At 47.4% G+C, this 11081-nt stretch overlaps 6 protein-coding genes across 6 annotated transcripts; 2 read left to right on the top strand and 4 right to left on the bottom strand.

Annotated features, from left to right (window-relative positions):
* Positions 1–408: 408 nt before the first annotated feature.
* Positions 409–2088, bottom strand: FSUBG_11975 (uncharacterized protein; the record flags this gene model as incomplete). Its single annotated transcript, XM_036676715.1, has 4 exons — positions 409–829; positions 878–1005; positions 1052–1329; positions 1383–2088. The coding sequence occupies 4 exons, from the start codon at positions 2086–2088 to the stop codon at positions 409–411; spliced, it is 1533 nt and encodes a 510-aa protein (XP_036532530.1).
* Positions 2089–2601: 513 nt separating this feature from the next.
* FSUBG_11974 (uncharacterized protein) lies at positions 2602–3488 on the bottom strand (the record flags this gene model as incomplete). The annotated part of the gene is made up of 3 exons (XM_036676714.1): positions 2602–3085; positions 3136–3372; positions 3427–3488. The coding sequence occupies 3 exons, from the start codon at positions 3486–3488 to the stop codon at positions 2602–2604; spliced, it is 783 nt and encodes a 260-aa protein (XP_036532529.1).
* A 520-nt stretch (positions 3489–4008) lies between these two features.
* On the top strand, positions 4009–5718 carry FSUBG_11973 (monoamine oxidase N; the record flags this gene model as incomplete). The annotated part of the gene is made up of 6 exons (XM_036676713.1): positions 4009–4192; positions 4240–4308; positions 4560–4719; positions 4885–5071; positions 5120–5419; positions 5470–5718. 6 exons carry the CDS (start codon positions 4009–4011, stop codon positions 5716–5718), a joined length of 1149 nt encoding a protein of 382 aa, XP_036532528.1.
* Positions 5719–6857: 1139 nt separating this feature from the next.
* FSUBG_11972 (HNM1-choline permease) lies at positions 6858–8607 on the bottom strand (the record flags this gene model as incomplete). The annotated part of the gene is made up of 6 exons (XM_036676712.1): positions 6858–7217; positions 7276–7334; positions 7379–7563; positions 7617–7905; positions 7956–8177; positions 8235–8607. The coding sequence occupies 6 exons, from the start codon at positions 8605–8607 to the stop codon at positions 6858–6860; spliced, it is 1488 nt and encodes a 495-aa protein (XP_036532527.1).
* A 575-nt stretch (positions 8608–9182) lies between these two features.
* On the top strand, positions 9183–9988 carry FSUBG_11971 (acetyltransferase; the record flags this gene model as incomplete). Its single annotated transcript, XM_036676711.1, has 3 exons — positions 9183–9283; positions 9342–9578; positions 9628–9988. 3 exons carry the CDS (start codon positions 9183–9185, stop codon positions 9986–9988), a joined length of 699 nt encoding a protein of 232 aa, XP_036532526.1.
* Positions 9989–10157: 169 nt separating this feature from the next.
* Positions 10158–10574, bottom strand: FSUBG_11970 (endoribonuclease l-psp family; the record flags this gene model as incomplete). The annotated part of the gene is made up of 1 exon (XM_036676710.1): positions 10158–10574. The coding sequence occupies one exon, from the start codon at positions 10572–10574 to the stop codon at positions 10158–10160; it is 417 nt and encodes a 138-aa protein (XP_036532525.1).
* Positions 10575–11081: the final 507 nt, after the last annotated feature.

Here is an 11081-nt window from a genome sequence, read left to right as displayed (position 1 = left end):
TCCCTCTCAACGCCAACAGAAACACAAAACAGCACCATGAAAACTACGGCCAACGTCAGATTTTGCACAAACCCAAGATCATCCGAATAAATACTGCCTCCCCTCCCCAGAGTTAACATTCGACCGACTCTTCTGATCAATAACAGACCCCCACCACGAATCCACCGCCTCATCAGCCCAAACCTCCTCCAGCAGCGTATTCGCCGTCAAAAACATATCATACCTCGTCCGTTCATTCCACCAACTGCAATACGTCCTCGCCGCCTGTCTCAAATGCTCATCCGATGTTTCGCACCCCGCCAAGAAAACAGGAAGAAGCAGTTGCTTCTGCAGCATGGAACTATACCTACAAGACGTAACTTGATTAAGCGTCTTGCGCGCGAGGAAGCCTAGTATTGACGGAGCGGGTTAATCGCGCTGCCATTTGAACACGCGGCCGATGTAGATTAGTAATCCGTATCTCCACGCTTCGGCGCAGTGGTGTAAGTCTTCTTTGTAGTGTGCTACATCGCCTATGTCGCAGCCTGTAGTGTCTGAGACGAGTTGATCTGGGATGTCACCGTATTCCGGATCAGTCCACTCGCGAATCTCCTTTTCTACGTTTAGAACGTGTTCCATGTCGAACTTTGCGCAGGTCATGCTGCTTATGAGTTCGAATTCTCGTGCATATGATCCGAGGCGGATCATGTGGCGGAATAAGGCTTCGGGACAGCCTGATACACTGTAGAAGGTCTCGTCGCTTGTTTTGTCGTGGTTGAAGAGGCTGATTATCGTGGATTCGGAGAGGACGCATCCTTGACGGCTTGTGAGGGCTAGAGTAACATCCCACCTGTAAAAGTCAATATTCGAGTAGTGTAGATCGTGTTTGGTGATTTACCAGACTAGCATCTCTATACGTGCTTGCATTCGGGGTGTCTTCTTCATATTGCAGAACTCGGCAGCTTGAATCATTTTATGTGCTCGTTTTAGATACCACGTCCACGGCCCATGAGCAGATGTTGCGCACTGGAGATATCAGTCCTGACTGAGAGGCCTTTGCAGAATGACTCACATCAAGTGTCATGAGGATCAGCACCGCATCCAAGAAAGTCGCTTCAATCGGTGACGCCTGCGACACGCCTTCCATGTCTTTGAGCATCTGGAGAGCTTTCTTCTTATGCATCTTGGCCTCTCCAGCACAAGATCCCGTATCGCGATTGATGTGTTTGTAGGAGAGCGCCAGGATGCAGTGGAGGAGAAGTTGGGAGCCGCGACCTGTTTCGGCGTCGAATCGGAATGGGTTGGCGGCAAAGTCGTGAGTTAGGGGCATGACGCAAAACTCTTGGTCATCTAATTATTCTCAGATCATGATACTCAATAAAGGTCGAGCAGTTTGTACGTACATCGAGTCAGTAGCTGAGCAATGGTGTCGCTGATGTTGCTCGGCGCTGCATGAGAGTTGAGCAATGGCAAAACAGGCTCCTCAATCGCTTGCGACTGCGCATTTTCACCAAAATCGCCCGCTGTACCATCAGTGTCGTTTGGCAACTGAGGCCCAATAAAGTGATTCTCAGGCGAGTTGTCGGTAGATGACGAGTCCCCCAGTTGAATGAGAGGAATGTCTGGGCCAAAATAAATCGGCAGTTGGCCATTGACCTGGTCGAAAGGCGCCATGAACGAGGGACCCGTATCGATGAAAGGGTTCATGAGACTTGAATATGTCCAGTCGATATCACTCCCGCTGTTGATGCCCTCCCCCATCATCATATCGTGATCAAACGGATTGGCATTCTCGTGAGGAATCACTGGCGTCGCCGCGAGAGGAGCTTGCGTCTCTGTCTCTGTCGCTTCTACCGCTGGGGGCGTAGTGTTCTCTGCATTCTTATCCTGGCCTTCGCTACCACCATCCGCTGACTTTGGCGGCGTCGCAGGCTCAGCAGCAGCAACAGCTTCACTCTGAGCTTTTGATGTTGACGTCGCTGCTTGTTTCGATCGTGTCGTCGGTCCGACGAAGTCAATCGATCCAGGCGCTGTCCCATCGCGACGTCTCCTCTTGCGACTGAATGCGCCGACGAACTTGAACTCGCGGGGAGGTTTTACCGCTGACATTTCTTCGATTTCTCAGTAACAAGGTTGGTATCACAGCGTGGCACAGAAAAGTGAGGGTGTGAATGAGGGGAAGGGTTCAGAAAGCTTTCCAAGCATGGGGAGACGAAACCTGGACCCATCCCCCATCATGACACTAAAAACGCCCCCGCCCGCCAGGTTTTTAGTGCAGTCGACTACGGGGAATCGAAACCGTTACAGTGCTTATCTTAGTAACGAATGCCTTGGGTATCTGGAGATATACCTGATGAGCCGGGGAGAAACCCTGATGATTCTACATATCGCCAGGTACAATTCTGTGTAATCAAAATATTCTAATTGTTCATGGAGCGAGTCATTGAGCTTTGAGCGTCATAACCTCACGATGTCAGCTTAGAGTTTACGTGCAGTCACTATAAGACAGCCTTATCGCATGCTTCATCCAGCATGACAAGTCTTCAATCCCAGTTCATTCATTTAACAAATTATCCATTTTCCCGTTCATTCATCTCACGGTGTAAACTAAAGACTGCTCATCTAATTGTAAAGGCCACCATTGGCAGAAAGAACAGATCCCGTCGTCCACTTCGCATCATCCGTGCAAAGGAACGCAACCAGAGGCGCAATATCACTGACCTCACCAACGCGCGCCGCCGCAGGTGTAGAGTCAATCAGCGGCTGCATATCCTTAAGGAATTGCTCGTCGCTCTGGAACCATTGATCTGTGGCGATAGGACCAGGGTTCACACAGTTAACAGTGATGCCATGAGATTGACCAAGCTCTTTGGCCCAGACACGAACGAGAGCCTCATCAGCTGCCTTGGTAGCAGCGTAGACTGTCTGTCCAGCGACACCGAGACGGGCACCTGCTGAAGAGATGAAGACAATTCTACCTCCCTTGGGAAGATGGGGCTCTGCCGCCTTTGTTAAGAAAATGGGGCCCTTGACGTTGGCGTCAAAATGACGGGTATAGAACTCTTCGGTTGTGTCTACCAAGTTGGCCTCATTTCCTTGAGCAGCGCTGCAAGTCACGTGTAAGTAAATATTTTACAAAACTCCAGCACGATTGACTTGTGAATCAGAATCTCAATCTTGCCAGTTGAGCTAATCTTGAGCGCAGCATCAATCAACTTTGGGATCTCAGCAGTCTTGCTAACGTCGGCCTGGACAACAATAGCCTTTGTGCCATTGCCCTCAATCTCCTGAGCAACCTTCTCAGCTCGCTCTCTGCTGCCGTTAGAGACGTAGTTGACCACTACATTGGCGCCTCGCTTGCCAAGAAGGATAGCAATGCCGGCACCAAGGCCACTGAAATGTATTAGTCAAGGAGTGCACTCGCCTGAGGTTGCTGGGGTAACTTACCGGGACGCGCCAGTGACAATGGCAGTCTTGCCGGTGAGTTCGAGACCAGTAAAGTCAGGCATGTTTGAGAATAGAAATACACTAAAGTTATGCGAGTGGTGTGTTGCGGTGTGATATGATACGGTGTAGCTTGAGTATGGTCTGACTCTTTCGACGAGCTGTGGTTGGAGATTTCATGAACAAACGCTGAAGAGCGACGCCATGATTATCATGACCGTGGTTATGGAAGTTGCAGTTATTTCCTAATGCGGTATTAAGATATCGGAGACTCCGCTGAAGCCACTTTGTGTGCGGAGCTCTCGTTACTACCCAAATAGGAACTAAGAACAGCTTCAAGCCCGCAGAGTCCACGATAGGAAATAGTGTCAACTTTGTGATGGGGCCGATTGTGGAATTTGCCGGGCTGGAGATGGTTTGAGAAACCCACTACTGATTGGAGTAGCTTTGACAGGCCGGAGGAGCTAGATAAAGCTAAGGCGGGTTTATCGCCATCCAAGCTACCCCAAGCTTTCAACTTCGAATCCTACGACTACGAGTGCTTCTCCATTCTTTATCGCTTATTCGTAATTCAATTTGTTCAGAATGACACCGAAGACTAAGGACGGTCATGTCTGGGAGCCTCACACTGGCTTTCAGAAGGGACTCGAGAGTGACGCAGTTATCTCGCCTCAGCGATCGGTCTCTTCGACCAGCAAGGTATTCGATGTTATTGTCATTGGAGCTGGGTATGCTGGTCTGGCGGCAGCTCGAGATCTTAGCCAGCTGAGTAAGTAGCATCGAGTTGATCGATTGAACAGCCCTGACGTTTCGTAGGTCATTCCGTACTACTGATAGAAGCACGAGATCGAATTGGCGGCAGGACGTACACAGCCAAGAAAGATGGTATGAAAGTCCTTTGCAAATCTTAATATTTTGCTAAGACGTTAAAGGGTTTCTATATGAAATGGGAGGAACTTGGGTCACTCATCATATGGGTTACTTGTTTAGAGAAATGACGCGTTACAACATGGACCGCGATCTCATTACCACGGGAAGTCCGGATATGCACAAGGGGTACTACACCATTGACGTACCAGGCATGAACACAAACGCCCTCATTTTCGCTCCATATTGCTAATATGAGATCATCATAGGTGCCACACCGCGCAAGCTCACCCATGAAGAAGCCGGCGCTATGCAAGCCAAAGCCTGGGACATGTTCGTCAACGTCGACGGCCAATTCGGTCGAACAATCTGTCCTCTCCCCCACGCCCAGCTTGACAATCCTATCGTCGACCGATCAACCGTTGAGAAGTGGGATTAACTATCCTGCCACGACCGTTTCGAAGAGATCAAGCACAAACTTACAGCCGAGGAGCAGGGTCTCTTGGTATCTTTACTACTGCACATTTCAGGTGGAAGAATGGAGGAGTCAAGTCTCTGGGATATGATCCGTTCACATGCCTTGCTAATGCACAGTTCTGATAACTTTGCTGATGTCTGGTTGGGATATAAACTGAGGGATGGCCAGACTGCACTTGCGAAGCGAATGTTTGAGGAAGCTATTGGAGATGGGCTGGAATATGCCTTCTCCACGCAAGTCAAGTCAATCTCTCAAGATTCATCTGGTGACGGTCCTGTCACAGTGACTAGCAGTTACGGCAATGTATTCCAAGCAAAGAAAATTATCAACACTATTCCCCTCAACGTCTAGAAGGATATCGAGTTCTCTCCTCCACTGACACAGCGTCGGCAAGACGCCATTAGCATTGGCCATGTGAACCAGATGACCAAGGTTCATGCTGATGTGAGTAACAAGGAACTCGAGAGATGGAACGGCATGAGATTTCCTGGCGTTTTGATGTACGGCTATGGCGACGGCGTGCTGCCGAATGGCGATGTTCACGTTGTTGCTTTCGGTGCAGATGAACGGGACACCTTCATCCCCGAGAACAATGCGGCACAGACTATTGAAGCTCTTAATAAGATCCATCCCATGGATGTCAAGAGGCTGGTAAGAAGCATATCCCCTGTTGCCCAAATTTTATCACTAACGATAAGCAGATGTTGCATAATTGGGCTACAGATCCTTTCTCAAAGGGAGGTCCTGCTTGGTGGCAGCCAGGTTACATGTCTAAATACCAGGACGAACTTCAGAGTCGACACGGCAATGTCTTTTTTGCTTCAGCCGACTGGGCTCATGGATGGAGAGCTGCTATCGATGGTGCTTTGGAGCAGGGTTGTCTGAATGCGCAGGTCGCTCATCGCGAGGTCGTTGCTTCGAAGAAGAAGGCTGGTGGTAGTAAGCTTTGAAGTGGCGAGGCTGGGTAATGCTAAAGTGCGAAGCAGAGCTATGTATTATAAGTCATCAGAAGCTAAAATTACGTTATTAGAAATCTTTAGCATGTATTCTGAAAGGCTGATAGAAGGATTTTGCGTCTGTTTATTTATTCTTGCCATGCAGTTAGCATCTGGTGATACGGTTCAGTGTAGACTGTGGCTAGAGATATTATTTCTACTTGAGACCAGCGACTAAGAGCTTATAATATCACACAAAAACTCAAGAGTGTGTGTTTCAGCACTATAATAGTTAATATACTTCCTATAAAGGAGGTAGGGGAGTAAAGAAAACCTCAGACCTTGATACTGAATAATAATTAGATTTAAGTTAATTTGGAAGAGATTCAGGGTATATTAATTAATGCCTAAAGCTTATAACGCCTTTACGAAGCATATTAAGCTAATATACTAAAAAATCCTATTTAACTTTAGCTTTTAAAAGGTAATATATATATAGCCTTAATAAAGATAAGTTTCTTAATAAAAAACAGAATAATATACTTTTATAATAACTTAATTAGTAACCTTATTAGCAGCAGCTAGGGTATGAGAAGATTTAGGGTATATTTACCGAGTTTATTATTATATATTGTACAGAGGATGAATAGTTTCCTGCTCAAGGGGGAGCATCCTAAAGAAGTGTTAGATTTAACTAAAAGTTCAAACTCGCACAAACTCCCTTTAAAGCTCTTACATAATGCATAAAGATGCATCTTGTCGTTTATGAGTATTATGAGATTGTTAATATAACACTAAAAGACCCAATTTAAGACATGATCAGAATTCCATAACAAAATTCTCACATGCTTGTTATCATTTGCTTTGAGCACTTCCTTCTAATGGGCCTAACAAAGTACAGTCTAAAAATGGCCAAGGATCCAACCTGACCTGCTCGACAGCCGCAATTCCATCACAAGAAAGCCATAGATAGCTATCTCTTTCAGTTTTACTCTGGACGGCTCAAACCTAACATTTCGTAGTCAATGGCAGGACCATCGAAGTACCGACGAACAGTGAACCAGAGACCAATCAGGATAAGCATCATGCATCCGAGCACACACTAAACCAGCCGTTAGCAAAACCAAGGCATGTGTAAATGGAAGTGCAACTTACTAATTCATTGACCCAGCAGTCACAGGAATGGCATTTGGGAAGCAAATGAAGATGCCGATCGTTGTGTCCCACAGAGGAGTCCACGCATTGCAGAGATACCCTACAACTTTGCCGAGTTTGAACGGCCTTTGAGGCAGCTTTTTCTCTCGCCCGTGGATCAGAGTGATAGCTTGAGGGACGGCGTATGAGATATTCACACCAAGAACTGCAGTGGTGATGATGGAGTTGAAGGCTTGACTGCTGGCCATGTATAATAGTCCATAGATGATACAGAATCCAATGGACAGCAAAGTCGTGCGAACGGGGAAGCCGAGAGAGGGTGAGATGTTATTCCAGTAGTTGGAGTATGGTAGTCCACGCTAAGTAGTTTGATCAGCGTGCTTCGAGACTTTGGAAGCCAAGAGGAAGGAGACTCACATCTCTTGAGAAGGCCCAAGTCAATCGGCCACATGTGATCCATTGGCTAGGCATGCATGCTGTCCACGGTCAGTTGAATCCATGATTAAGTTACACCACGTACTGTAGAAGATGACTACAAGAAGAGACTGAAGTCCGAGTGCGGCTGACTTGCTCCCGTTAGCCTGGTGAAAGACCTCAAGACTTGGCAGATGGGCAGCCCTGACGGCATCGAGGTCTTTAATGACAAACATCATGGCCAAGATGAACGGAACTGATGTAAGCAGACCAATAATCATGGTGAGATTCCTGAAAAGCATTGTTAGACATCTGGTCAGATAGTCTCAACATCACAGACTCACATTGCTCGAGGAATGGCCTTGCCTGGGTGGTGCATTTCCTCAGCGACGTGGATCACAGCATCCATACTGGCAAAGGCGTACATAGCGTTGCCGATGCTCATGACCCAGGCAACGCCATCTGGCCAGCCGCTTGTTCCATCGAACGTGGTGATGAAGCTTGGGTGGTTATACCCGTCGCTCATGGCGAGAATCGTAATGGTGACGACGACGAAGCCGAGGACGGATATCGCGAGACATGCTTGTGTCCACTTTCCGAGATGCTTCTGCGGGATGGTAAAGATGGGGATGACTGTGGATGTCAGCATGATGACTACGACATGGGGCTCGGGGGAGGCTCACGTGTGATCAAGATGAGCCCGATGTATAGCAGATACGAATGCCAGTTCTGAGGCTGGTAATCAGGGTTGACAAATAGGACCATGCCAATGATGCACTGCACGTTGTTCGAGATGCCAGAGCAGGTAATAACCCACCAGCCAAGAACACTGATTATCCCCACAGCAAATGCGGCGAAACGTCGATATCTCTTGGGGGCGAGGATATACGTAAAGTGATATTGCCCTGCCATCGCCCAAACTCATTAGTTAATTCCCTCCACCAGAAATAAAATAAGCTCACCTCCTGAAGATGGAAATGCCGAAGCTTGTTCCGCAAGACCAAGAATGATGAGCCACTGCACCGCGCACGCGACTATCAGACCAAACACAGTCGCTTGGGCACCTCCGTAGAGAAGACTCTGCCCGAAACAACTGGCGTATGAAACCCAAGAGTTGGTGATGCTGAAGCCAAGACCAAGCGTTCCCAGAAGATCAAACGACCGTCTCATCACGGGGGCATGGCCCTGAGCGAGAAGGTTGTTGTGGTCGACTGCATCAGGGCTCTTGGTGAAAGAGTCAACATTTTCGACTCTGCCGACATCAACGTCGTAGTTGTCTGTGGTGTTGATGTCGGGTTTGTTGTCCGAGTTCTGGGCTTCTGTTCTCTGAGCCATCGTGAATAGTATATGGGCAATGATGATGAGTGAAGAGTGTCAGATTGAGTCAGGAGCGTCAAGGTAATATACTTTTCCCTGTAGACTATTCCCAACGGCCAGGCCGGCTAATCGGAATCAACTACGGCCAGGCAAACGTACAGCGAATAGAAGATCAGATACGTATCAACAAGGCCTGTATCTCCCCCGCAATCTATCTCCCAGTTGTAATCAAGATTAGACCCTCCAGAACGCGGGGGAAATTGGAGCCCGTTGAGTTGGGTTATCTCGGCATCTCAGTGCATCACTCAAGAATGGGCCTTTGCCGATAAGCTAGAGAGAGAGTGTGTGTGTTAGCACTGTGCGGGGTAGATCTAAATTTTCGTGGGTCATGTCTTAATTCCGTTTCTGGTAATAAGCCCTCACCTTCTCCACGTTTAAAAGATGAGACGTGTTTCTCCAACTTGAACAAGTACCAGCTCCGTATCTAACTCGACAATCAGACAGTATAACTTTTGTCTTGATATTCACATCCTTATCACTTGCTATCTAATAGCCCTGTTTTACAAACTGCTCAAACGCCACGTTACTTCATCATGGCCAAGCAACAGAAAGATAATGAGATCATCGAGTTCGCCAAGGGCCTCAAGGGAACCCCCTGGTGCGATGAGTATGAGAAGATGATCTCTGGTATGCTGTAAGTACTCTTACACCTTGATACTACGTCAGTGCATAAATCTTTAACCCGAGGTTAGCTACAACCCCCTGCACCCCGAGCTGTTGGAAGGCCGCCACAGAGCGCGCGGTCTGGCGTACAAGTACAACAACATTGATCCTAGCGCTGGCACTCGCGAGGAGATCGACGACAAGCGCGCTCAGATGCTTTCGGAGATGCTCGGAAAGGTCGGCAAGGGGACGTACATTGAGACGCCCTTTATGCCTGATTACGGCAGCAATGTCTCGATCGGCGAGAACTGCTTCATGAACTTTGGGTAAGTCTAAAACTATGAGTAAGTGGAACAATGACTAAATCATTCCCAGCTTGACCATTCTAGATACTAGCCTCGTCATCATCGGTGACCGCGTCCAGATGGGTCCCAACGTACACATCTACACCGCAGGCCACGAGACGAGCGTGCTGTCCAGGATCAAGTTCGTCGAGTTCGGACATCCCATCCGCATTGAAGACGATTGCTGGATCGGTGGCAACGTAGTTATCCTCCCTGGCGTTACCATTGGCCGAGGCTGCACTGTTGGCGCTGGGGCGGTGGTTACCAAGAGTCTGCCCCCTTACTCGATCGCCCTGGGCGCCCCTGCAAAGGTTGTCAAGACGATACAGAGTGTGGAAGAGGAGTTGGCGGACCCCAAGAACCCTTACCGAAACATGCCCGATCGAGAATAGATGGTTGCTTAGCATTTTGTGTAGTACCGAAAATAGAAATGTTGACTGCGTGGATCATGTAATTGTCGACTTGGGCATCTGTTAACATGAGTGTATACTCGTTGTAGCTAGTTTATCTATCGCTGATCTCTCTCTGTACGTTGATCCACCATAACATCCCATGGGCCCTCTAGAAAGCGATCGCCTCCGCTTGTACTTCAACATGCATCCCCGGGTTAACGAGCCCAGCCACCACAACCGAGGTCAAAGTCGGGCTATGTCCCGGGTACCGTTCGTGAAAGATACTAAGCAGCGTAGCCTCATCCTCAGCTCGGGTAAAGTAAGCCACCAGCTTATGAGCTGAAGCGAGGCCTTTGGTAACACCCGCATTCTTGAGTGCTGCGTCAAGGCAGTCAAACACTGCGTTGAACTCGGCGTCTATAGAACTAGTGACGAGTTGACCCGTTTTGATGTCTACTCCGACATGGCCCGTCGTTATCACGAGAGAGCCTGATAGTGGGATCGTAGCGGTTGTTGCGAGTGATGCGGAGCGGAGCATTTCTCCTACTGGGCCGGGGAGGAACTGATAGCGAGCTGGCGAAGACATGGTGATAACGTATTGAAGTTTTCTGATTATTGTTCAATGATGATGCTTGCAACTCGGGTTAATAATTGCTAAGATTGCACTGTAGAGAAATTTAATCTGTTATCAAGAGCTAGCCGAGTCCCCGCTTCATCTCCAGATAAACTTACACGGTCGGTTTACTTGTATGTAAATGGTGTTTAGTCTCTGTAGCTTAACGTCGGATACGGGGAAACCGGCCACCCCCAGAAACCGGCCACTTTCCTCTACTGTAAGCTAAGAAAATATAATATTTTAAAATATTAATAAAATATTATAGATTACTAATTTAATTTTTTTTTAATTTTATATTTATAGTTAGATAGCTTATATATTAAAAAAAATACTATATAATTATACTAAGTTTATATAGGGAATTATAGCTATTTTAATATATAGAGCTTAGAATGTTAAGAAATTACTAGTATTTACTAAGAAAACCTTAACAAATTAAAAACCTTTATATAAAATCTATTAAAATAGTTATAAAAT

Source organism: Fusarium subglutinans (assembly GCF_013396075.1).
Source record: "Fusarium subglutinans strain NRRL 66333 chromosome Unknown NRRL66333_c0000243, whole genome shotgun sequence".
Taxonomy (NCBI): Eukaryota; Fungi; Ascomycota; class Sordariomycetes; order Hypocreales; family Nectriaceae; genus Fusarium; species Fusarium subglutinans.
This window is presented reverse-complemented; position numbering and strand designations above follow the sequence as displayed.